At 37.8% G+C, this 24386-nt stretch overlaps 2 protein-coding genes across 2 annotated transcripts in view; both read left to right on the top strand.

Moving 5' to 3' along the window:
- ror1 (receptor tyrosine kinase-like orphan receptor 1) overlaps positions 1–5526 on the top strand; it is a 138890-nt gene extending 133364 nt beyond the window's left edge. Inside the window, exons 9-12 of the mRNA XM_044129074.1 lie at positions 758–937; positions 1302–1529; positions 1820–2184; positions 2512–5526. Of these exons, the coding sequence (XP_043985009.1) occupies positions 758–937; positions 1302–1529; positions 1820–2184; positions 2512–3208 (1470 nt within the window). The 3' untranslated portion in view covers positions 3209–5526. The remainder of the gene's footprint in view (positions 1–757; positions 938–1301; positions 1530–1819; positions 2185–2511) is intronic.
- Positions 5527–19500: 13974 nt separating this feature from the next.
- The window catches only part of cachd1 (cache domain containing 1), a 77250-nt gene continuing 72364 nt past the window's right edge, over positions 19501–24386 (top strand). The window contains exon 1 of the mRNA XM_044129658.1: positions 19501–20130. Within this exon, the coding sequence (XP_043985593.1) occupies positions 19891–20130 (240 nt within the window). The 5' untranslated portion in view covers positions 19501–19890. The remainder of the gene's footprint in view (positions 20131–24386) is intronic.

Genomic DNA, 24386 nt, shown 5'->3' with positions numbered 1-24386 from the left:
CTTTTCATCTTTTCACAGATCTAACCTTACACACCCCGAAGGAGCTCCGTCTCACACACACACAATTTACCCTCACTGCATTTCATTAATGTCCATACTAACACAGAGAAATAAGGATAATATAAACTTGCGTTTGCCTAGTTTTATAGGTTGTCCCACATTTATGACTTAATTATTATAATATTCATTGACCATTTATGGAGAATCTTCTGGTTATGGACATGGCTCTGGTCAAAGTGAATAATGATGGCTGTTTTCAAAACAACACATTGATTAATTAAACGTATTACCAAAAAATGAGACTTTAGCCATTGTTTCCATGTTTTTGTATGGTGCTTGTAAATAGCAATAGCAATACGTATTAAAGTAAGAAGGTGACACAAAGCCCTCCTTCACAATTAACCTAACAGTGGTTTCTGTTATTTCTGCTGTGGATTTTTTAAGTAAACTGACTTGGGAGTTAATTTTCCCCAAATGCTGCTTAAGCCGAGAGCCAAATCCAAGTTTTCATCACAGGAAATGTGGCTGGATTTCAAAAATTTCCCTCGCTGCTTTCACAAAACTGTCAGAGGAATTATTGAGTGGTGTTGTAATGGACTTGAACAATTATAAATTCTCCTGGTGATTTATTGTCCTCCTCTTAATTTTACACCTTCGGCTTTGGTTTTACTGGGCTGTGAGAAGCCAAAAATAATGACCTGGTTTTTCTGCCACCTTTCCGCAACTTGTTGATTTTAAGTTTCGCTTGTCTTCACAGAGTAAAGCCAAAGAGCTTCCCCTGTCAGCGGTGCGTTTCATGGAGGAGCTTGGGGAATGCACGTTGGGGAAGATCTACAAGGGTCATCTGTACCTGCCAGGGATGGACCAGGCGCAGCTTGTGGCCATTAAGACTCTAAAAGATATTTCCACCACCCAGCAGTGGACAGACTTCCAACAGGTGAATAACTGTCCTGAGAGATTTTTCACGTTAGCATCCATTTTATCCTTTCTAGTTACCTTATTCATTGAAAATGGTTTCAATTTTATTTATATATCAATTTTGTAAATCCTCTATTAATTTCTATTTATAAATTAAAAACAGACTGCTTAAAATCACTAATGAAAAGATGAGCTCATTTGAAAAAGTTATCACTTAAGGTTGACTGGGTGATGAGCCTGGTTTTAAATAAAACTTGTTCCAACAATCTGTGGTGTATCTCAATTTGAAACAAATAACCAACTATTGGGTACAAATTTCCAGACACAGATTTAAAAAAAGAAAAATTCCGTCAATTTTATTACTCATCTGTCTTCTGTTGCAGGAGGCCACCGTCCTGACCGAGCTTCAGCACCCAAACGTGGTCTGTCTGCTCGGTGTGGTTACCCAGGAGCAGCCGGCCTGCATGCTGTTTGAGTTTCTGCCACAAGGGGACCTCCACGAGTTTCTGATCATGCGTTCACCGCACTCTGACGTCGGCTGCAGCAGCGATGAGGACGGCACTGTAAAATCCAGCCTGGATCATGGAGACTTTCTGCATATGGCCATACAGGTGGATTTAAAAGACATATTAAATATGCGTGTGTTTTTTATTTATTATTATTGCATGCCTATAGTCATTCTTAAACATAATGGCAAGCACAGCATAATACAGGCAATTAAAAACTTGATAAAACTTTTCCTTGTTTTTGAATGTCATTACTATATGAATTTAAAAATTTTGTTATTTCAACTTTTACCCCAGTTTGTTTTTTCTTCTTTTCACATTTCACATGTTAAAGGCACTTAAAATAAATATGTGGCAAATAAATGGATAACTACCTACATTTTTTCTTTAATTAGGTTTCTGCAGGGATGGAATATCTAGCCAGTCACTTCTACATCCATAAAGACCTCGCAGCCAGGAACGTTTTAGTCGGTGAGCAGCTCCATGTGAAGATTTCTGACCTGGGTCTCTCCAGAGAGATCTACTCCTCCGACTACTACTGCATCCGGCCTAAGACTCTGTTGCCCATCCGCTGGATGCCCCCTGAGGCCATCGCCTACGGGAAATTCACCACAGACTCGGACATCTGGTCATTTGGGGTGGTGCTGTGGGAGCTCTTCAGCTACGGCCTGCAGCCCTACTACGGCTTCTCCAACCAGGAAGTGATGGAGATGGTGAGAAAGAGGCAGCTGCTGCCCTGCCCTGAGGATTGCCCACCAAGGTGTGTTGCAGCACTATTTATTATGATGAGATTATGAAGCTCTAACTGTTCATTTGGCTCTTGCATAGTGTGGAATAGTCTGGAAAAGAATTTACCCACTCTTGATATGAATGGAAAAGACTTTGGAATTACAGAATTTATTCCCAGATGTTGTATCAATCCCTCTGTTTGTTCATCAATCATTCAGCCACTGATTAAATATTTGTTTTGTAAATCCATATGTACACATGATATAAATATATTATAAACGTAAACTGTATAAACTGTTTAAGTTTTAATGCTGACTGTAGTTACTGGGAATAAATACCTATTTCTCCCTTTATTCAGGTTTTATGGCTTGATGACAGAATGCTGGCAGGAAGGACCCACACAGCGACCGCGCTTCAAAGACATCCACAGCCGCCTGCGAGCATGGGAGGGGCTGTCTTCCCATGCCAGCTCCAGCACGCCCTCTGGTGGAGGAGGCAATGCCACCACCCAGACAACCTCGCTCAGCGCCAGTCCTGTCAGCAACCTCAGCAACCCCCGTTTTGCCACCGCCGCTGGGTACCTCTACCCCGCCCAGGCCATCCCTGGGCCTGGACAGATGGCTCAAATTCCAGCCTGGACGCCGATGGCTGTGCCCCAAACCCATCAGCGCTTCATCCCTGTCAATGGATACCCCATCCCACCAGGGTACGCGGCCTTTCCAGCTCACTTTGCAGCTCCGGCTCCGCCCACAAGAGTAATCCAGCACCATCTTCCGCCTCCTAAGAGCCGCTCGCCTAGCAGTGCCAGCGGCTCTACCAGCACAGGTCACGTCAGCGGGGTGCCTTCCACCACGGGTTCCAACCATGAGGCCAACACGCCGCTGCTGTCGCACTGCGTCATGCCGGGAAACGGCGGAGGGCAGGGCCAGGTTTACGGACAAGTTTCCCAAAAAGGGGTGACGCAGATTGACCACGGTTCGCAAACTGCAGCTCTACTCACTCCGGACTCTGATGTGCTGATGTACAATGACTCGGTCATCACCGCAGACCTGTAAACAGGCAAAGGTATGTTCACTCTCTTCCTGTTCGAGGACCCATACATGAGAAGCTCTGCCTCTCAGCCAGGGAGCGCGAATCACAGTTCATCTTTGGTCAAAGTGAGACCAGGCAGTTGCAGACTTGTACACACTGCTGGTTGTGCAGAAACGAAAAAAACTTTGCTGCAACTGCATAAGTATTGCAAACAGACGTCTGACTTTCCTTACTGTTTAAAGTGTACTTACTATCATGGCTTAACAATGTTACTATGGTAATCTCTGTAAATACAGTACATAAAAGTGTTGTGTGAATGATGAAAATACGTATAAATATATATTCAAAAGAACCTTTTAAGACGCGCAGTGTGATGGTAAAAAAGAAAAAGTAGCAAGTCCACCCTACATCCGTTTAAACAGATTTTATTTAACCCTGGCAGTGAGTGTCTGTCTCTCTTAATAGATTGTTTCATACAGAGACATAAACATTCATGAGACTTCCTTTGGGTGCCTTGCAGCTATGCTCCTGAATACACATACCGACTCGAGAAATAAAATAGTCAAGCAAGACCAACTGTTGGCTTTCAGTGAGAAGATCAACATGCTGGTTTCCTACTCCACCCTTTGGATTCAGGACTCAAGCGTGTCTGGTTGTGTGCCTTCCTGAGAGCTAGCAGTTCTGCAGTGAAATTTAGATGGCATCCACTGGGATGGAGCTCATGTTTTATTGTCAAGGCCATTCATCAAAATCACAGAGAGGGCATCCCAATTCATAACATATCCTAGAAAATGACAGCTGAATGTTTGCTTTTGTTGTCTCATGTTGGATGTTTTCTGTTAACTTACCTAATTAATGAGATTGTTTTCCGTTTTGTCAAAATTGAGATTTCTTTGACCACCTTAAATAACTGTAAAAACCAAACTATCCCTTTAAACTCTAATTCCAACACCAACATTTAGATATTCTATTGACTAAACATGTTTAGATGCCTTATTTAAAAAAGAAAAAAAAAATCATTGCTTTCCAGACTTGTATTTGTGCTTCTTTACTATTATTTTTATGTTTTGAGAAAGGAATTATCATCCAGAATTGCAATGTTGGAAGTTGAATTGTAAAACACAAAGTGTCTCTACCAGATAACGTCACTTATTAACCCCAAAATGTCACTTAAGTAACATTTTGGGGTCTGCTATTTATGTGCGAGAAACAATAGTATTAGACGTCATTGTGTGTTTGAGAGGTGTTTTCTGGCTCTGAAAGATGTTTTTTTTTCATTGATTACATTCATGCACCACATTTTGTTGATCTAGCATTTAGTGTTTTGGCATGCAGGATAATAGGTAAGTGACCCTGGAAGCACTGTGGTGGAAAAATAAATCATTTCAAATGTGTCAAGGTTTCTCCACATCTATATTTATTTTCAATGTATTGAAAAATGGCTTAGATTCTATCTGATATTTTTTTCCAAAATGAAGAAGTATGTTGTGTAAATGCTGAACTCTGTCCTCTCTTTTTGTTGGGTGGTGATGTCAGTTAATTACTAAATATGAAGCCTTTGTTGTACTTTTTTAAGGGTTATTATACCTTACGAAGCAGTTTATCAATGATTTTACCGTCAAAAGTCTTCCCTTTTTTGTATTCGACAATCCTCAAAATGTGTATGTTCAGATAGATACTCTCAGCTGTGTGTTCGCGCAAATGTGTGTGTACGACTATAAGTCAGCTGCATTTGAGAGTTTTAAGTGCAGCACAGAATTTTTACTAACAAAATAACTTTTGTATTAATGCAGATGATAAATATTATTCTGTATTTACTTTGAGGTTTATTGGTTTCATTCAGCATCCTCTTACTGTGAAAAAGGGCTACTGCTTTAACGATTTCTACATTATGAATTTCAGTAAGAAAAACCGAGTTAACTGTCCATGAAATTTTCCACATTTTGGGGTTTTAAGAACATATTTAATGTTTTGAAGTACAATATTGTCTCTGTCTAAGAAGTCTGTCTTTGTATTTTTGTTTTGTTTCTTAAGTAGACAGAGCTACCTAAACCTGAGTTTGTTCACTTCCACCACATAACGGATGTGTGAGTGCAAAAACCACTTGTACACAAGACTGTGAATCTTTATCAAGTCTATTTTTGTTTTGTTTTATTGGCAAAACCATCATAAATCTGACTTTTTTGTCATTTACTTTCAAGAACCAACACAGATTTATACTCAAGTAAGGTTTACTCGCATATTGACCAAGTTAAGCCTTGTCTTTGTAATTTGTCTGAATATTTTTGCACAGGTGCTTTTGTATTGCAAAAATCCTTATTATTATTAAATGATGTTGGCAAAATTTCTCTCCGAGTTCTTTTGAGTTTTGTGGACTTTGTAAGTGTAATATAAATACAAATCCACAAGGTGTCAGCAAATTTCCAAGTTCATGAATTTTCCTGTTTTTGCTGCAGTGGCTTTTATTGGACAGAGGGTGGAGCTGTTTAGCTGTTTAAAAAATGTTGGCCTCTGAGCAGATGGAAATGATATTAGAGCAGACAGAACGTAACCACATTGGGGGGAAAAAATCTAGTGTAGTGTTTTAGTGTGCTTACTCGTGCATGATCTTTTTTTTCTGTTAAAACTCAGGCAGAAAGGCTTTTTATTTGACGTGTAAACAAAGATCATACACATTTATAGGCATTTGTTGCAGTTTTAGAATAGAAAATGTTTCACTTCAAGTTCTTTTTTTATGATTGTTGTTATACTCTACAGAACAATACTTAAATGTATGTCATCTAGTTCTTGTCTTGACATTTTTGGCCTCATGTTAGTATATCACATCTTCCAATTTCCATTCTTTTATTTATAACAAAAAAAAACTGTACAGAAAGAGGATTAAAAAACAATACAAAGAGCATCTATAAAATTAACCAAAACATTTGGATGGTAAAAAGTACATAAACTTATGTAACTTATCTTATCGGTTTAAAATGCTCAGTCCTCCCTTCCTCACTTTCTCAAATTTATTCAGTTCAAATCTACAGAAATTGGTTGGCTTTTCCATAGTATAAATATCATGCACCACATCGATCCAGTTCTCCCTATTTAGTATTTCTGCCTCGAACAATTTCCTTGATATTCTCTTTTGTCCTGCTCCATTGGAAGTTCTCGTGTCTTAAACAAGAAACAAATGCATTCCTAACTTCTAAGACGATAGTCCTTAAACAGAATGAAATTTCCCTAAATTTGTCTCTTCTATCTCGACATACATGTGCCAAGCTCCCTGTGTCGTCTGAGTGATGAATGTTGAATGGGTGTGTCCTTCTACAAATGTAAATAGTTAGAGCAGACACTCCTTTCTCAGTGGTGATACACGAGCCTTGAGGGCACAATCTGCTGTAGAACCCCCATTAGGCCCATTGAAGATCGTCTTTAATGTGCTTTATGCAGCAGGAGGATCAACATGTTGAAATATTTCCATGGAGAAAGGATTTATGGGTATATCAGAGTATTAAAGAGAGAGACCAATGTCTAGCAAAATAATTTATATCCCCTTGAACTCATTCACCCCATTACTCTGACACCACAAAATATAATCCAGAACATCTAATTGTCTGGACGTACGTAAATAGTAAGTTGTGTCCAATTGTGTGTGTGATTTAATCTTAATATACATCCAGCTGTTCTGTTAAGACCTCAGACTTCAATAAACATCATCATGGAGACCAAGGAACTTGGCAGACAGGTCAGGAATGAAGTTGTAAAAGTATGTAAAGTAAACTTCAGATCGCAAATAATATCCCAAATTTTGATAATCACAAGGAACGGTGTTCAATCTACAGTGTGAAAGTAGAAAGCATGTGGAACAGCTGCAAAACTTTTACCTAAACTGGCAGCAGGAGAGTATTAGAGAAGCAGCCATATGGCCCGTAATAACTCTGGAGAGGCTGCTGAGATCCAGAGCTCAGCTGGACGCAGCAACTATTTGTAGAGTCCTCTATAATTCTGGCATTTATGAGAAAGGGGCAAGAGGAAAGCCATAGTTGGAAGAAAGGATGATCAATGGAGATGAAAACCTGTAACAGGCTGCACTTGAGAATGAGGGAGAGATTCTTCTTCACGCAGGTCAACAATCTAAATCTAGAAGCAGAGCTGCACTCAAATTGTTTAGATCAAAGCAAAGGTATGTGTCAGAGTAACCCAGTCAAAGTCCACACCTAAATCCAACTGAGAACTGGATTTTGGTGTGGAGGTACATCTGACATATTCCCAAAAAATTTAAACTTTAACAGCTGCGGAAGGTGTTTCCGTTAAGTATCAACTCATTTGGAATAATGCTGTGTTCAGCTTGTCTGGGAAGAATGGGGAATGCTGCTACAGCAGAAATGGGTGTCAGAAAACCATGGAGTTTGCTAACTGTTACCGTTATTAATGTAATGTTAGTAAAAACAAGTTGATCATGTTTTTCTCTTGATGTTATTAGTTAAAGTACAATAGGAACTCATTCAAAATTGTGTTTCACTGTATCCATGTGAATAATTTCTTTGGCTGTATTTTTTTTTTGCAATGTTTACATTTTTCTGTGTATTTCCAATTTAGGTCCTGCCTCCCCTGCAGAGGCAGAACCTAACTAGACTCACCTGTTGCTTGTTCTGCTGACCATTCCTCCCAACTCCAACACTTTTTTTTCTTGTTACTTGTCATTGCTGGAATCTTCTGTTTTTCCCCATTATATTTCCAGTTGCTTCCTGGTTCTGTCTCAAGATTTGGATTTCCTGCTGCTTTCGTTCTTTTCTGTTGTAACTTTTGTACTTTTTTATATTACTGAACTTCACCATTTACATAATTCTGCCTGGCTCATGCCTGGTGTTCAGTCAAGTCCCAATGACAACACATGGCACTATCAACTAAATCCCCAATTAATTACACTTATGAACCTGTACGAAGGCCTTTTGATGTAAAAATAAAGACTTTGTATGTACAATCGAGTGTATTGGTAACAGGGGGTTGAAATTCAAAGATTCTGTTTCGCTGCAGTCTGAGTCTTTTCAGTTCTGTCAGATGCCTCTAACAAGCCGCTGATTGTTGGGGAACATGAGCTGTTTTTGTCCAAAGGGTTGACAGGCGCTTGACCTGCGCTGTCTGCGCTGCCACACAGTGACCTTAGAGAAGGGAGGAGGAGGGGAGAAGCCTGTGAATGATGTGAAGTGAACTACCAATGAATAGTTTAATTTACCCCACCATGGACTTTGACAAAGCTCAGGTCCATCATAAAGTCTGTCCTTTCATTTGCCCTTATAATGCTAATTACTAAAAAATTTTTCTCCATTTGCAAATCATCAAATTAAGTTGTTCATGTCATGAATATTTAAACAAATTATAAAAGTAAAGATAAAAACAACAAATTTAACTGAACAGTGACTTTACTTGACTTGTCGGTGATGCAGTTAGCATTTAATGCAATCATTTGAATTAGTTATGCTGGAGCAGAGACATTCAAAACATGTAAGAGATTGATTCATGCCAGTAGAATAAAAACAAAACACACAAATAGCTCCAACAGTCTTTCCTAAGTCAGCTATTTTAATCAATTGGGACTGAACCATTGGTACCTCAAAAAAGACCTGCTGGAGAAAATGAGAGAAACTAGAAAATACATTCTTGTGTTAGTTTTGTATACTACTGTATGGAAACACACCAAAACACTTCTTACAGTTTTTTCAAATGAACAAGAAATGTTTTCAATGTGTTGATTTAGTAAAACCAGAATAGAACAGAGGAAATGTTTTTTTCCTGTTTGAAATACACAGAGACCTAATTAGATCTATGTGCATTGAAACATACAGTCTTATTAAATTAGTTGAGCTAATGGCTACATTTCACATTCCATGAAGTTAAAGTTCTGTTGCATTATTACAGATACACATCTTAAAGCATGGGTCATTTGGTACACACAGAACGTGTGTGTTATTTACAATCTGGGAGTGCATAAATGGCTCCTGGATTAGGTTCAAAAATGGCACTTGTTGCATGTTGCATTCCAAGATTATAAAATAGACGCCGTTAGTGCAAAAAATAACTTTGTTTCTGGCTAATTACATTATGCTACAAAAATAATCATCAGTAAGTAAATATAATTTTAATCTCTAGTGAAATGAACAGATTTCCACTCCCTCAGTTCTTTTCTCTCCTCCCAGATTCATACCCTCCACGCCTCTCTTCCAGCTCCAGTCAGACTCTCTATCTAATAATCCATCCAGCTATGCTGTGGAATGGAGGCTAATGTGTTCCATCTGTGTGCGTCAGTGGAGGGGCTCCAAGGGCAAGGAAGGCCTGCCACTCTTTATTCAATCCTCTTTCTCTGCTTCAGTGCATTTTCAGCAAAACCTTCAGTCTGGTTTCACTCAACTCTAAAATCTGGGATCTGGATCCATGTTGGGGCCCCACCTACCCTGGGGCACATGGAGGAAGTTTGGCTGGATCCCTGGATTTGTTCTCCATAGATCCTAATGATTTTTAGTTTGAATAAACTGAAGGATCGGTTAATAACCAGAAGAGATTGATTATAAGAATATCCTGAATAGCAAAAGGCTTGACCTCAGCTATCCTTACAGTAACCCCCATCCTCAGAAGATATACAGCTTTTGAGGACAATGTTTGATGAAGCGTTGAGCAACAGTCTGTGCTGAAACTTCCAGCAGCTTATATTTTATGAGCTTAATTTGAGACGGATATTGTGGCAAACAGCACAGTTATCTCATCAACTGTTTACGCATGCTTCACGTTACTGAAATTCCCACCATTACCATAAATTTGATGACAATAGAAATTCAGCTTCACAACCAGACATAACCTTAATTGTTGTTTAGTTGTTTAGTTTAGTTGTTTTCTCAGTTTTTTTGCTGTCATCCATTATTTGATGACCACTTTTGTCCAGACCATTCTCTTCATACATCTTTGATATTCCAAATGTGAATTCTGCTCTCCATAGTTTGCATTGTGAAGCAGGACAGTGATACAAATTACACCAGCTAGTCCACTAAAAACAGAAAAATGAAGGCTTTGCTGTAGCCTAGTCCAAGTCCAGACAGACTTTCCATGGTCAAGGAACACTTAATAGTGGTTGTTTGCTCCAAATGTGGTGTAATGTGAGGTGTAGGAGGCAATTATGTTTCACAGAGGGCCAGGTTGGTTTGGATTGCTTTTGTTTTTCTTAATGAAGAGAAACATTAAGAAATAAATGAATGAATGAACGAATGAATGAATGAATGAATGAATGAAACAAATAGAAAACACCTTTTCTTATTTACATTTATTAGACATATTTGTTGGATATGAAATATCAAAAACAAGATCTTTTTAATTTAATCACTTGAGCTTAGCCTGATAATGTGTTTTAAACTAAATTGCTTATCATGAATGAGCTGTTTGTAACTTCAAGACACACCCCATGTCCAAGTAATGACACCAGAAAGGCTAATAAATGAATGAGGGTTTTGTGGCGTGAACATTGAATTGAGATATCGTTAATATTTATTAACTTGAGTAATAGACGTTAACTCCTTTTTCTTTTTCCCATCCTCTTTTCATACTCTCTTTTACTCCTCTACTCTCCCATCCTTTCATCAACTCCTCCACTCCCCATTCCTTTAGAAATCTTTTCTGAAGGTCCGTGTCTGTACTTGCATGCATGTTGTTAGCATGTGAACAAATGCCTCAGGAACACGAATTACCTTTGTGATCATACACTCTCCATTTGTTGTGTGAACACAACCATTTCTTCAGGTTTTCTGCTGCACTTTTCCCCCCGTCTTTCCTACATGGAGATGTCAAACACAGCCCTGCACAAAGCCTCAGCCTCATGTCTTGAATAGAGCCAGAAATAGCTCTGCGTTTGACTTGCAATCGGCTTAAGTCTTCAAAGAGAGAAATTTTTGATGCAGCTGAAGGAGAGCGGAGAGGATGGTGGGAGAGAAGGAGGCCAGAAGCAGAACAGATCCAGCTGCAAAAAAAGGGGGCCAAAAGACTTCAAAGAGCCACGTTTCTATGGTAACAGTATGGTGCTACTTTGAAACCCCACCCCACACAACCTCTCTGCTTAAACATGCATACATCAGAAACACATTCATAAAAAGTGATGGCGTCCATGATGGCTGCAGATTTGTCCTCTAATCACTTTTTTTCTCCGTCTGTCTGTTCTTTTTCATGGATCTTGCTGCCCTCTGTCTCCAGCAGAGATCATACTGATGTGTTCAGTGATTAATTCTGCTGCAACTAATTAAAACCCAATAGGGTTAGCAGTAACTGCCTCATTTTCCCAGTATGAAATGATCGGTTTAGTCTTATCTGTCAAAGCTGGCAGTAAGTGCTTCATGTTTTTCTCCATTGATGTCTGGGACTCGCTCCCTGTAATTATGACATGCTATCATTCCATAGGCATCTAAACTGTTTTTGGTAATCAGATCCATTTCCCACACTGTCATTTCTTCTTTCTCGTGGCGTGGCTTTGCGTTCTTGCTGCTCTTTTATTAAGTTGAATTTTTAAATGCAAGTTTCTTTGAAAAGTACAAAGAAACCAGATTTCTTGTGTGAACGTGTCAAATTTTATTTCAGCGTACTAGGTTTGCTGCTTTGATTTTGTGTGTGTGGGGGGGGGGTGCGTGTGTGTGTGGGCGTGTGCTTGCGTGCGCGTGTGTGTGCGTGTTTCTGTTCTTGGTAAAGGTGAAGTTCTCTAGTTTATGTGTTATCTTCAACATTTTTTGCTCGCCCCCACACAACTAATATCTGAACAAATGACTGAATAATGTTCAGGAATCTTTGCTTATATCAACCATATTTGATATTTGAATATACAATTAGTTAGAATGTTGAATTATACATGTCTTGCTATTTGAAGAAAAAAAATAAAAATAAGTTGCAAAATGGTTCATGCTAAATGCATACCAAAATTTTAATGTAACTCTTCCATTAATAAAAAAAAACTCATTTATTTCATCTGTATAAGGTGCTGTGAGGTTTGCCCTCTACAGATTTGTTCAGGTTTTTTTTACACTTTCTGTTTCAGTAAATAAATTATAATATACAAAGATGAGTAATTATACAAAGCAGATTTTTTCCAAACCAATCTGAGTAAGTGTGGAAAAGTAACATCTTCATAAATATAATCACTTTCCCTTTGCAGCAACAACTATCAAACATTTGAAATAACTGACAATGATGCTGCCACCACCACTATGTTTTAAGGTAACAAAGGTGCATTCAGGGTGATGTGCAGTTTCAGAATTATAATACACATTACATTTTGGTCTCGCTTGACCCAAGCTCTTTCTTCAAGACATTGTAATCAAGCCAAAACATCGGCAAACACCTTTTAAGAAGAATGCAGTTTCAATATCAGGTTCTGGATACCAGCTGTATCAAGTTGCATTAAAGTTGTCCCTCAGATTTGTGTTAATGCCACAACATTTTCCTAGCTAACACCTCTTCAAAAGAAGCATAGCAATGTTTTCAATTGTTCCAAAAAAAGTCTTAGGGTTACCACACAATCATAAGGTCTCCGTGTCTGTTTGTGACCCAGAACAACAGAATCATTCCTGCCTTGTTGATCTATTCTACATTTGTGGCAAAGCGCAGCAGACTGTCATGCATTAAACAGCAGATCTGGGCCTGGCTGGTTCGTCCCCGCAGCTTTTCCTGTCTGCAGATGGACTGTAGCCTAGAGATTCTGAAGCTGAACCGCTGAAGCTGCCAGCGAGGTCACATCAGCTGGGGACTAGGAGGTTGTTTATGTCTGCAATGATTTCTGAGCTCACTATCAAGTGATCATTGAGACGCCAGAGTCATCAAGACAGAAAATCCATTTAGTCAGTCATCCGATCTATGAACGTTGTTCACAGAGTCAGATCAGTGCATTTTAGACAATGTATTTTTTGTGCTGATTATCGTTAAAGTTACATGGTGCCTACAAAAATAGCAACATTCCTGCATTTTCTTTACATTTACTTTTAATTTTGAAATATGGCAAAGTTTTGGGGTTTTTTTCTGTCGTTAAGAGGTATCTTCCTAATTGGGGAGAAAGCCAGGATGAATGATTTTTATGAAAAGGTTGTTTGTAAACTAAAGAGAAATATTAGGTGGAGCTTCATCCAGAACATTTCTTCCAAGTGGTTTGAGACTGACCCGGAGCCAGCTGGAAAAAAAGAGCTATGTTGACCACAGTCGTGCAATAGTGCAATATAAGCTGTCATGCATGTCAAAAGAAATGTTTTTGTAATTGGGTTTTCTTACCACCACTGCTTGAAGTATGCTGGTAATTAGTGTTGATATGGCTGGTTTTATAGGATGGTACTGCACAGGCAGAACCACAAAGGGTCCAAAACCAAATCTGATCTAAAAACATGAATAACAAAAGTACTGAGTAAAGAGCAATAGAAAAAAAATCATTTGGGAATGCCTGACCTCTGTATTCAGGGATAAATGATAAATTGGCTGTTCATAGATGCTTTAAGTTTCTAAAGATTATCATCTAAAGATCCAGCAAATGAAGTATCAAAATATTTTATGTTTGCTCCCACTGACTGGTTGTTGATTAAATCAACCAATCAATTACAGAGACTTGTAGGTAGTTTAACATGAAAGGATTTCTGTAGACAAAATCATGAATTTCTGCTAGTCTGGACAAGATTACCAGTGAAAAGCTTAGTAAGAAAATTTCAACTGCTTTAGCAAAACAACATGTAAGAAGTTCATAAACATTGATGTTTATGAACATGTGTTTTATGTTCATAAAGCAGATTCTTCATAAAGATTAATAAATGTTATTTTATTCTTCAATAGTAACCTAAAAATGAAACACCCATTTACCCTACTGTATGAAGAGCACTTAGTGTATTTCATTTGCATTTAATGAGTGTGCAAGACTCATTAAATAGCATTAGAAGTAGCAGAAATGGGAAAAATGTTGATGCATGGTTCTTAAATTATTTTACAAGTATAAATGTGAAAAGCAAGAATGTGTTTGAATGTCCTTTCACCTCCCCCGTAAAAACTCCTAAATTTTCAATAAAATACATGTTAGTGTCTAAAAGTGGTCTCGGGTGAGCATAACCATTGAGACAAGACAGCCACCATTGTAACTGATGGGTTTTATTATTGTTGTTGTCATATGACACAGGCCTGTAATTTTGGTAGTTTTCATACTAAATATAATAGTATTTTCTAGGGAAAATGTTGTCTTTAGAACGGAAATAAAGCATGAGCATTCAAAAACAACTCTAAACTAGCTAATTTGGGGTTTAAAGTGGTTTGACCTGCTAACAAGCAACAGCCTCTGTGTTTAGTTGTAATTACAGCAGTGAGCTTTGGCTTGATTTTCACCAGGCATTGTCGCCTTCCCACAGTGCTCTAATACAACCTTGCTTATATAGGAAGAATTTTATATGAAAAACTTAGGAAGCTTCAAGAATGCTGTTTTAAATTAACATTTTTTTAACCATTTTCAACAGTCAGCTGCTCATAATAATACTTATTCATAATAATAATAAAACAAAGTGCATCTGAGTCTTTGAAGCCTGATGTAAAAGTATTTGTGGCTTGCATTAATTTGGTTCTCATAGCATCTTACTCCAAATGTCATAAATCCTAAGGTGTTCACTTATCAGCCTCAAACTGTCTTCGTTTCCCCTTTATCTTCCCAAACCAGGTGGGTTTGTGGGTTTGTACCATAATTAGGAAAATGCAAATAGAGGCTAATCCTGTAAAGCCAATCCTTTTGTCTCTGTTAATGACAAACCTCTGTTGCCTTCTTGTGAAGTCAAATTGTCTTAAAATAAGCCAGTATTGTTTGCGCCAAAGAAAATTGCAAGTCAGACAGCTCTTAATGATGCTGCTTCTCTGAAAAAGACTGGGAAATAAAAGGAATAAAGATGTACAGTGGCTAAATACTCTTAAACTGACAGCTTTTTGGAGCTTGTGGAAGGGACTTTGACTGTGATAAATTATTTCAAACTTCTTCCACTTTTATTTTGGCATATGCCCTGCATAAATCAACATTAAAATAAATTTTTTGGGGTGGGGGAAATGTAAAAACTAAGAAGCCACAATGACCTGGTTGACTGATGTACCCTTTGAGCCTTTGGTTTCCTTGAGATCAAACCTGTGAATAGTCATGGTGGATCTAATTGAGCTAAAATAAAAGAATGTTGTTGTTGTCAGCTAAACCCAACATTTGAGGTATAAATGATCATAGAAATTAATTTTACAAAGTCAGAGAATTGGACAAATTTTATACACATAGAGAAGAAAAATATTTTTAGAGAAAATAAAGAGCAAAAGTGACACTATAAAAACTAAAAAAACTCTCCAAAACTGGCCAGTAAAGAACTGGAGGCCAACAGTAACACTGAAAGAGCAGCATGAATTTTGCCAGGAACTGTATTACATGTGACAAAACGTCTCCTCCATTCCCCCTTTATCTGAATAAACGAGCAGCCAATGAGCTGCTCTTGTTTAATAAAGACTGAGGACGACACTGAGCCCCATTTCTGCCACTGATTGCTGTACATATAATTTCAAAATAAAGATTTTTTTCTAAATACATATGAGTAAATATTTATTCACAGCCATTTTAAAATGCCTGCTGTTTGTGAAGCACATTGCTGAGACCTTGTGGGGTTGCTGAATTGTTACTTTGGAGGTTAATATTTTTCCGGATAGTTTTTTCTTTAGGCTTAAATTAAAAGTAATCAGAAATTAACAAATCTATGTTCAAGCTTTGTTTAGTAGTGCAGTTTAGTAATAATCTGCTATATACTGTTGAAACCTAAATTTTGGGTGTTCCTCTAAACTTTCCAACCCTCGCCAGTCTCCTGATCTGTTTTCCTTAATGTTTAGTTCACTGATTTTATGGAAAGAATAGAAGCGGCTGGGGATCAGATTGTTGTTGTAAGTGGACTACCCCAAAATATAGCTTGAACCACAGCTTTCTAAATACAGTAGAAGTCAGTGATGCTAATCTGTAATTGTCCCTCTAGTAACTAAAAATATAACAAACAATCCCATCAGATCAGTGCCCCTCCTACGAGTCCAATCAGCCTCTGTGGGTTTTCTGATGGGTCACAGAGTTTACTCTGACATAAATTTACATTCATTTCATTATAGTTTATTTATATAGCAACAGTTTGAAACAAATGTCAACCAGAGGTACTTTACAAAACAATCATATCTATTTCATGAACAAAAATATACAATTATCTCAATCAAATCATTCATACAAGTTCAAAGTTCAATCAGGGCTGAACAGTTTGCAGCAATTCCTCCTGATTGAGCACATAGCGACAGTACATAGTTGATCACATCAAGCAGTTTTTTTGCTGAAATCCTTTAAGCATGCATGTGACATCTGTGAGAAAAAAACGGGAATAAACCTTCAGTAGAACCTGAGAAAGTTGTACTGGATTCTTGGGAAAGTTTTGTATAAAAATACTTTTATCCAAAATATGTAGGCTGTCTTTCACATTGGTTGTGTTGATTCCTGATGTTTATCTGTTTTTAGGTTTATATATTGTTGCACAGATCAACAAGGAAGAGGTTAGAAAAAGAACATAAAAAACCCACAAAATTTTATGAAATATTTATCCATTTCCAATAATTCTGTTAAGAATTGTATAAATCTGAGAATTAAATAAATCTGCCATCTACCATTAGCAAATTAAGATCAACGATGCACCAACTTGTTAAATGTTGCTGAAAAATGATCAGACCCACATAAAGCAGTTATGCATAATGTTCCTGAAGGTTTTCCGTGCAAAGACCTGATTGAGACTCTTCAATCAACACTTTTGTTTTCTCAAGGGTCTGAAAGGATGTGACACTCCAGCAAACAGCTGAGGGGTTCTGCAGCTAACGACACAGACAGATGAGCCATTCAGGGAGAGACCACAGCCTCAAAGGCTGCGTGTTCACCCACCCACTCACTCACTCCCAACTGCACTCAACAAGCAGAGAAATCCACTTTTATGATGACATCATGAGGCGATTTTAAAGCATCTAAAAAGTTTTAAAAATCACAAAAACAATTATATAATATAATTACATGTATGTATCCTGAAAGCAATATTCATTAGATTATTTCTCTAGCTCTTAAATTAAATCATTTTGGGGATTTTTAGCTCATCTAAAAATTAAAGAAAGTTTATCTAATTAAAACTGTGGCTGCGAACTGAATGACTGTAGAAAATATCAAATGTATTTGTATTTTTTTCCCAGCACAATATTCGTCTGTTAAATATTTTCACTGACTTTCAGGAGCCTTCGGTCTCTTTGACTCTGTGTCACTCAGTCACATTTTCGCTCATTCACATGCATAAACTGCACTTTATTATTCAGAACTTTTGTTTCCTGTCCCCTGACAGCAAACTCCCGTCTTTCCATCTCCCCAGAGCTCATCTTCCCTTTTTATATCTGCGAACTCTCAATGACTCCGCTGATATTTTCTAAGCTTATTTAATGTGGCAGCCTCTAGATGTCAGTTTTGCAGAGCTATTTGACATCTCCTAGATTACATTGTGACCCAAAAGGCTGAAATTAGCAGTGAAGAGTTTGTGTTAATGGTCCTATGAGAATGTTGCCAAAGCAACATACAACTGAAATCAGAATAATAAGCAAAGCATAAAATGACCTAAATTCAAGCTGGCAAAACATGAAATAATGGCATGGCTTCCAAATCAATTTCCTTCTTGAAAAAAAAATCCTTCTATTATTAGAGTCTGAAACTGCCACAGACTGGACCTTTTTGTATCTTATTGCAATAATGCTTTACCTGAAAATTTCTAAAAAAGTTAACATAAATCATTGAGATGATTTGGGGGAAGGCCAGCTTTGCAGCTGCAATGCAGATATGCTCTGCAATCCAATGAAGTGGAGATGAATTGAAAACAGTGTATAAAGGTCAGCTGTTTGATGGCTTGGAGTGCTGTTGCACTTCAAAGCCTCGCGTCATCTACCTTGACAACACTATTCTTTAATGAACCCACTATCTTTCTTGTGTTCTAATGTTGCAGTCATGGATGAAAGCATAAAATGAACAAATCTACAAAATCTTTGCTGCGTGTGCTGGTTGCATGGAAAACAAGAACTGGAGTCTTTTGGGATAGATGTTTTGCTGGTTTCTGAACTAAGAATTTCATTTTTATTAAAATAAACACAACAAACGAATACAATACTACCTTTTTACCTCAGTTAAAATGGAGGTGAAAACATGTTTTCGCTTACTGCCTTCATGAAGAGCGTAAGCATATGAACAATTTAGAATGCAATCTTTAGTCTTTATTTAATGTCTCCAGCGTTGTAATGATGTGCTAAAAAGAAAGCATTTAAACATTTTTAATCCCACTTTCCTTCCCTTACCACGTCTTTGTACATAATTTAATATTGTGGACTCTGTTTTAACAGACCTTGATAAATCTAGAATAGAATAGAATGAAGAGCCTGGAAATAAAAGCTATGTAAAAATATATATATATATTAAAAGAATATGGTGCTGTCTTTCATCTCTTAGGCTTAAAAACAGGCACACTATTTATCTGTTTAACAGCCACTAAAGGAGCTGATGTCATTAATTCTTAACTCCTTCCTCAACATAGAAAGGACACCAATTTCAGCAGTAATTAGCTTCTGTTGGAGGTGTCTTCCTGCTAAAGGGATATTTTCATTTCTGCTGTTGTTACATGCATGCTCAGTATGAAAGATTGCTGTAAAGTCAGCAGCACAAAATACAAGTGATGGTAGTCTGTCTTTTCAACTATTTTGAATGATAAACTGAATGGGACTGCATTGTTTAATAATAGGAACAATTTGTCTTATTAAGATTCAAGTTATTTTTAGAATGAAGAGACAATTAGGAAGCACACATTGTACACGTTCCGTTTATATTTAGCTCTCCTGCTCTTTGTTGATTAAATGTTTCACATATTTTTTGTCATGCTGTGATCATTATCTTGTTTTGTTTATAGCCTAAACCAAAATCCATAAAGAGCAGAAGAACAGAACATCTGGACTACCTAAGAAACCAAACACAGATGAATAAAGTGTGATGAAGAACTTGATATAGTCACTTTTGTTGCTGAGTATTGGCTTCTGATGAGGAAATCCAATTAGCCAAACATGCAAATTAATTTTTTTTAAGGAAATGTTACATCAAAACAAACAAAAATGTATTCTAATGTGTTTTACAATTAATTTCACTGGAGCCGTTTGCTCGATTGTTGTTTTTCGCAGCAACAGTGAACGCGTCACGGGCCCCTGATCCATTGATCGAGAGATCCAGGCGCCGGTGAGACTCCTCACTGTTTCCACGCCTCCTACTTTCACTCCCATTGTGGTGAATCTCCGGCTCTCACACACTTTGCCAGACTTCCAGGAGTTGGAACGACGACTAGAGGAGGGAGCAACGCTGTGAAAGAAAGAAAAGGGAAAACCAGCATAAACATATCTACTTTTCCGCATGGATATCCCTCGCTCTCCTCGGGGACGTAAAGGAGGCGCGATGGTTTGCATTGCTGGGAGAACTTGAGTTTCTTGCCGGGGAGAGAGCACACTCGTACTCTACGCTGGAAAGTTGTAAAAAGAAGTTCCCTTGAAGTTCTTGTTTGTTTGTTTGTTTTCCACCACCAGTTCAGTTCACACGCAGTGTTTCCTCCAGCGCTGTAAACCTCCTGCCATCATGGCGAGGCGGACTGCGGAGGCTCAGACGCCGAGGACTCGCGCTGCTTTCCGGGATAAACACCTTCCCCTCCGCGGCGGCTCGGTGGCTTTTTCGTGGCGCCTCGCTTTGATTTGGTCGGCTCTCTCTTGTGGATACTGCGGAGCAGAGACGGAGTTTTCCATCCTGGAAGAAGCGCAAGTTTTGGCGGAGCAAATGAAAAAGCTGTCCTCACAGGAGCTGGGAGTTTTCACGATGCAGGTAATAAAATAGTTGCATTTTGTTCAGGTTTTGACCCTCACTTGGAGGCCTGCACCTGAAATACTATAGACAGAAGAATCGTGTCGAGAAAAACATTGGGGTGTTATGAAACAAAAAGCTGTGGCGTTGCAGCGCTAAAGCAATGCTTTGAAGTTTGGGTGCATTAATGTGGAGCATCAGCACGCGGTCCTCCGATAAATCTTGATGAGGAATTACATCAGGAGACATTAACTAATTATGTGCAGACGGGATCCTATAATCAAGGTTAACAGTCTGTCTCAGAGCTGATTCGTGTGTCTGCAATGCACTTAATTGTATTTTTTTTGGGGGGTGGGGGGTATTCTAAATGCAGCATTCACAGATCAGTCAGTGAAAATCTCTTTTTATTTTTGTTTTTATTTATTGCGGATAATAGTTAAATCACAGATAAGGCCTTTCTCCTCCAAGAGAGTCATCTAAAGTTCCTTTAGATGTGTTAATTGTTGAAATGCACCGATCAGCTTGTTAGCTATCGAAAGGGGCCAATTATTTCTTAAATCTATTCTATTCACTGACAACACAGATAGTTTATGTGGTCTTATGCACCCTTTGGAGTTTGATAAACATCAGATAAAGGTTGTTGTTTTGCAGTAAAACAAATCAGAAAATGTTCTGTGAATGCACAGATCAACAGAATGCTGCTTTTGAGGTAATTCTGCATACAGTTGGTTTAAAAGGGCAATTGTTGATGACATCTGTTAGAGATGCACCAATCTTGCTTTTTTATCGTTTTTACCAATTTCTAATTTTCTTTATGGTGTAGCATAACTATTCAGATTTATTTTTCCCTTAAGAACTATAAAAACCCAAAAATGAAAAAAAAAAAACAAAACATAAAAATCTGTAGCTTCTGAGAGTGAGAGAGGTTCTAGTTTAGGAATCAGGAGAAAATTCTCACTATTTTGCATCAAAATGGACTGAACTGAATATTTTGGGGATTTGCTTTGCAACAAATTGCAAATCTGTAAATGATTTCAAAATAAGAAGGAATTTCTTGACCCTTTTTTCTTTGAGATGCACTGCTGTATTGGGATTTCCGGGGTTCTTCACAGCATGACATGTCTATTGCCAGAGTCTGACCCATTTAAAAGTGTTTTATAAAACAAGAAGAGGAACAAATGTGCTCAATGATCACAAGAAGAAAGTGAGAGATTTACAAGTTTATCTCCATTTACATATTTACCTACCCTGTCATGTCCATCTATGCAAAGTGTCCCTAACATTTATCAGATTTTCTTTTTTTTATTATTTTGCTAAACTTTAAACTAAAATGCTCCAGAGAATAGATTGCTGGTGTGTTCATTGACTGTAAATGGTGGGATTTCTTATTTTTGATGCATTTAATGAATAGGGAGGCTGCTGGTGATTGATCCACCAAACCAGGGAAAATCACCTGATTTCGATTTTCAGCCAATAAGTTGATGCATTTAATTTTCCTCCACTCTTCCCACTAATGAGGAGGATTTTATGTTCCAGCCGTAACTAATTGGAAGCAGACAGAACGAACGCCTTTAAATCCATACCCTGTCATGTCCATCCATGCAGAGTCCCTTAAACACACCAAATGGCAGGGTGTAGGGATGGTGGCTGCTTCAGGGAGGGGAAAAGGGTTGGGGGGGTATTTTGCACTTCAGAGGCAGAGGAGCTCACAGGCCTGGAGCACAGAGGCAAGGCAACGGGGGAGCCGAGGCCCCAAACACTGTTTCATCTCCTCTGCCTCCACACTGAGCCGCCTTCATCCCAGCACCGGGAGTCGGCTTTGAGGGCTTCCTCTGATCCCGGCAGATCCGCCGTTGTCACTGCTCATCCCCTCCCAGAGCCCCAGTTTGTGCTCGCTCTTTTTCTCACTCTTATTTCTATTGCTTTGTCTCGGCATTATTCCTGTTTTTCTGCCTGCAAATGCAGAGAATTAATGGTGCTTCTTTTTTTTCCCTCTCTCTCAAATGACTGAAGAACCGTTCTGTCGACTACAAAGATGTAATTAATTAGAAGTAATTTTAGCTTTTGTCAGTCTCACTTTAAACTTTTATGACTGATTTAATATTCATACCAAAAGCGGCATTCAGCGTAACTCCAGAGCATTGGGGTAAACTCCCCAGAGCTGTCATGTTGTTGTATGAGCTGTGAGAATCTGTCGCGGCTGGAAGCTGATCTGACTGATTGTGATGTGTTTTGTGCCGCCACAAATATAACAGACATGCATGCAGGGAAAATGCTCTGAGACTGCAGGAATCCGGTGGATGTTTGGATGAATCCAGAATTCAAACATTTTAAGGATTTCAATTAAACTCAATATTTTTTTATTTTTTTTTACTACGTGGAGTCTCTTTCTTTTCTCTTCTTCTCTCCAAATGTTTTGTAACTAAAGAACATGTCTGAATTTTTGCTTTTAGTCGCTCCCTGCAGCTCTCACATGAGCTGCATGTGAGAAAGCAGCTGTCCAGATCAGCCTGGAAGAGATTCTGTGTGGATTTGATCCCATGAGCTTCCTGGTTCTGTTTGTGATGTGCAAGAAAGATTTATGGTAAATTAGAAGTGCTGTTTCTTTCTTACAGCTGATGGTGTGAAAATAGAACAGTAATAAAGGTTAACAGGCTTTTGGAACACAGATATCACTTAAAATTAGGCAGATACTGATTTTTACCTTTTTATAACTGACACTGTCTGGAGTTATAAATTGCTATGTATTGCTTTTTCTGTCATATATTATTACTACTTATAGGTTCTGCTCAGGTACCAACACTTTCCTAAAGTAAGCATATAGCTTACTAGTACACAGGGCCTTGGTAAAGTATGCATAACTGTCAAACATTTTCACATTTTGTTGAGCTACAACTAATTTCTATAGGTTTTAGTCTTACATCAACATAATGTATAACATTTTGAAGTGGAAGGAAATTTGTTGTACCGTAGTTAATTTATTTATTTTTTTATATTAAATCTAATTCTGGAAAATTGTATACTGCTAAACAAAATCCATAGCAGTTGGTTTCATTCAGAAATTCATTTTTTTGGGAACTACAGTCCACCTGTAGATTTATAGAATCTATAAATCCAGCTGTTTTTTTGAAAGCCTCAGAGTTTGTTGGAGAACGTTAGAAGTTTCTGACTATTTCTGTAAGAAACACAAGAAACGGGAAGGATCTTTTTTTTACCCTCCTGCAAAACTCTGTAAAATAAAATCTGAAATCACTGTGAATGCTCCAAACAACTTTAAATATACAATCCAAGTTCATACAAATATCCAACTGAGAATCTATGCAAAGACTGTATTTGATGTTCACATGTTCCCTCCACCCAGATTGCTGGAGCTTTTTGCAAAAATTTATCAAAAATTCTCAGTCTTGATTTTTCTGTACAAGACAAAATATGGACCCAAGGGGTCTGAACTGAAATGCCCTCTACATTTTCCTGGAAGTTATATTTCAATAAAAAATATCGTTTTTTTAATCATTTTTCTTCCACTTCACATATTCTTGACTTTATTGCTGAGTGTTTGTATAGAAGTGGTGAAATTTATTGTTATAAAAACATAAGGAATGTATAATTTTTTTTTCTCTCAAGATACTGTACTTCTCAAACCTTTTTTTTGTTTCAGTCAACTTTGTGTAGAAAAGGGAGTTCGGTTTTAAGCTGCGTGGTTTTTAAAGATTCCGTTTTGTGACAGATTTCTGAGTGAGTGTCCCATAATTAGAATGTAAAATGTAATTGTAGTCATCTCTGCTCCACCCCTCTTTCTTTTGCAGCTGTGTAATCTGAGGCTGGCCAGCCTGTTGCTGAGTTTCCCACGAGACGTGAAGGTGTACAGATGACACTTTGCTCTAGTCAGTGTTCATATTTCTTGAGTGTTTCTAGGCAAGTTTTCTTCTTTTTGTTTAAAGATTTTACTTCTCTCCTCCAGTTGGAGCATAAATTGCAGAGTTAATTAAAAAGTGGTTTATGATCAGATTTTTTTTCTATTTATAATTTCTTGTTGTTCATTTAAAATACACAATATAGATCTTAAAGTTTTGAAAATGTTCTGAACAACGAGCTTTGATTTGTTTTGGATTAAATTAATCTGTTTATTAGAAACTTAATCATGATACAAGTTATTTGTGCAATTTTTTCCTTAACTTGTTCTTGATGATTACCTAAGGCAACTGTTGCTAGATCTTTTTATTAATTTTTTTTTTTCTGGTCATGATTTTAAACTTTTTTTCTTCATCTGCTGTTAA

Source organism: Gambusia affinis, linkage group LG10, assembly GCF_019740435.1.
Source record: "Gambusia affinis linkage group LG10, SWU_Gaff_1.0, whole genome shotgun sequence".
NCBI classification, from domain to species: domain Eukaryota; kingdom Metazoa; phylum Chordata; class Actinopteri; order Cyprinodontiformes; family Poeciliidae; genus Gambusia; species Gambusia affinis.
Note: the sequence above shows the minus strand (reverse complement) of the source record. Positions and strands in the feature narration are given on the sequence as shown.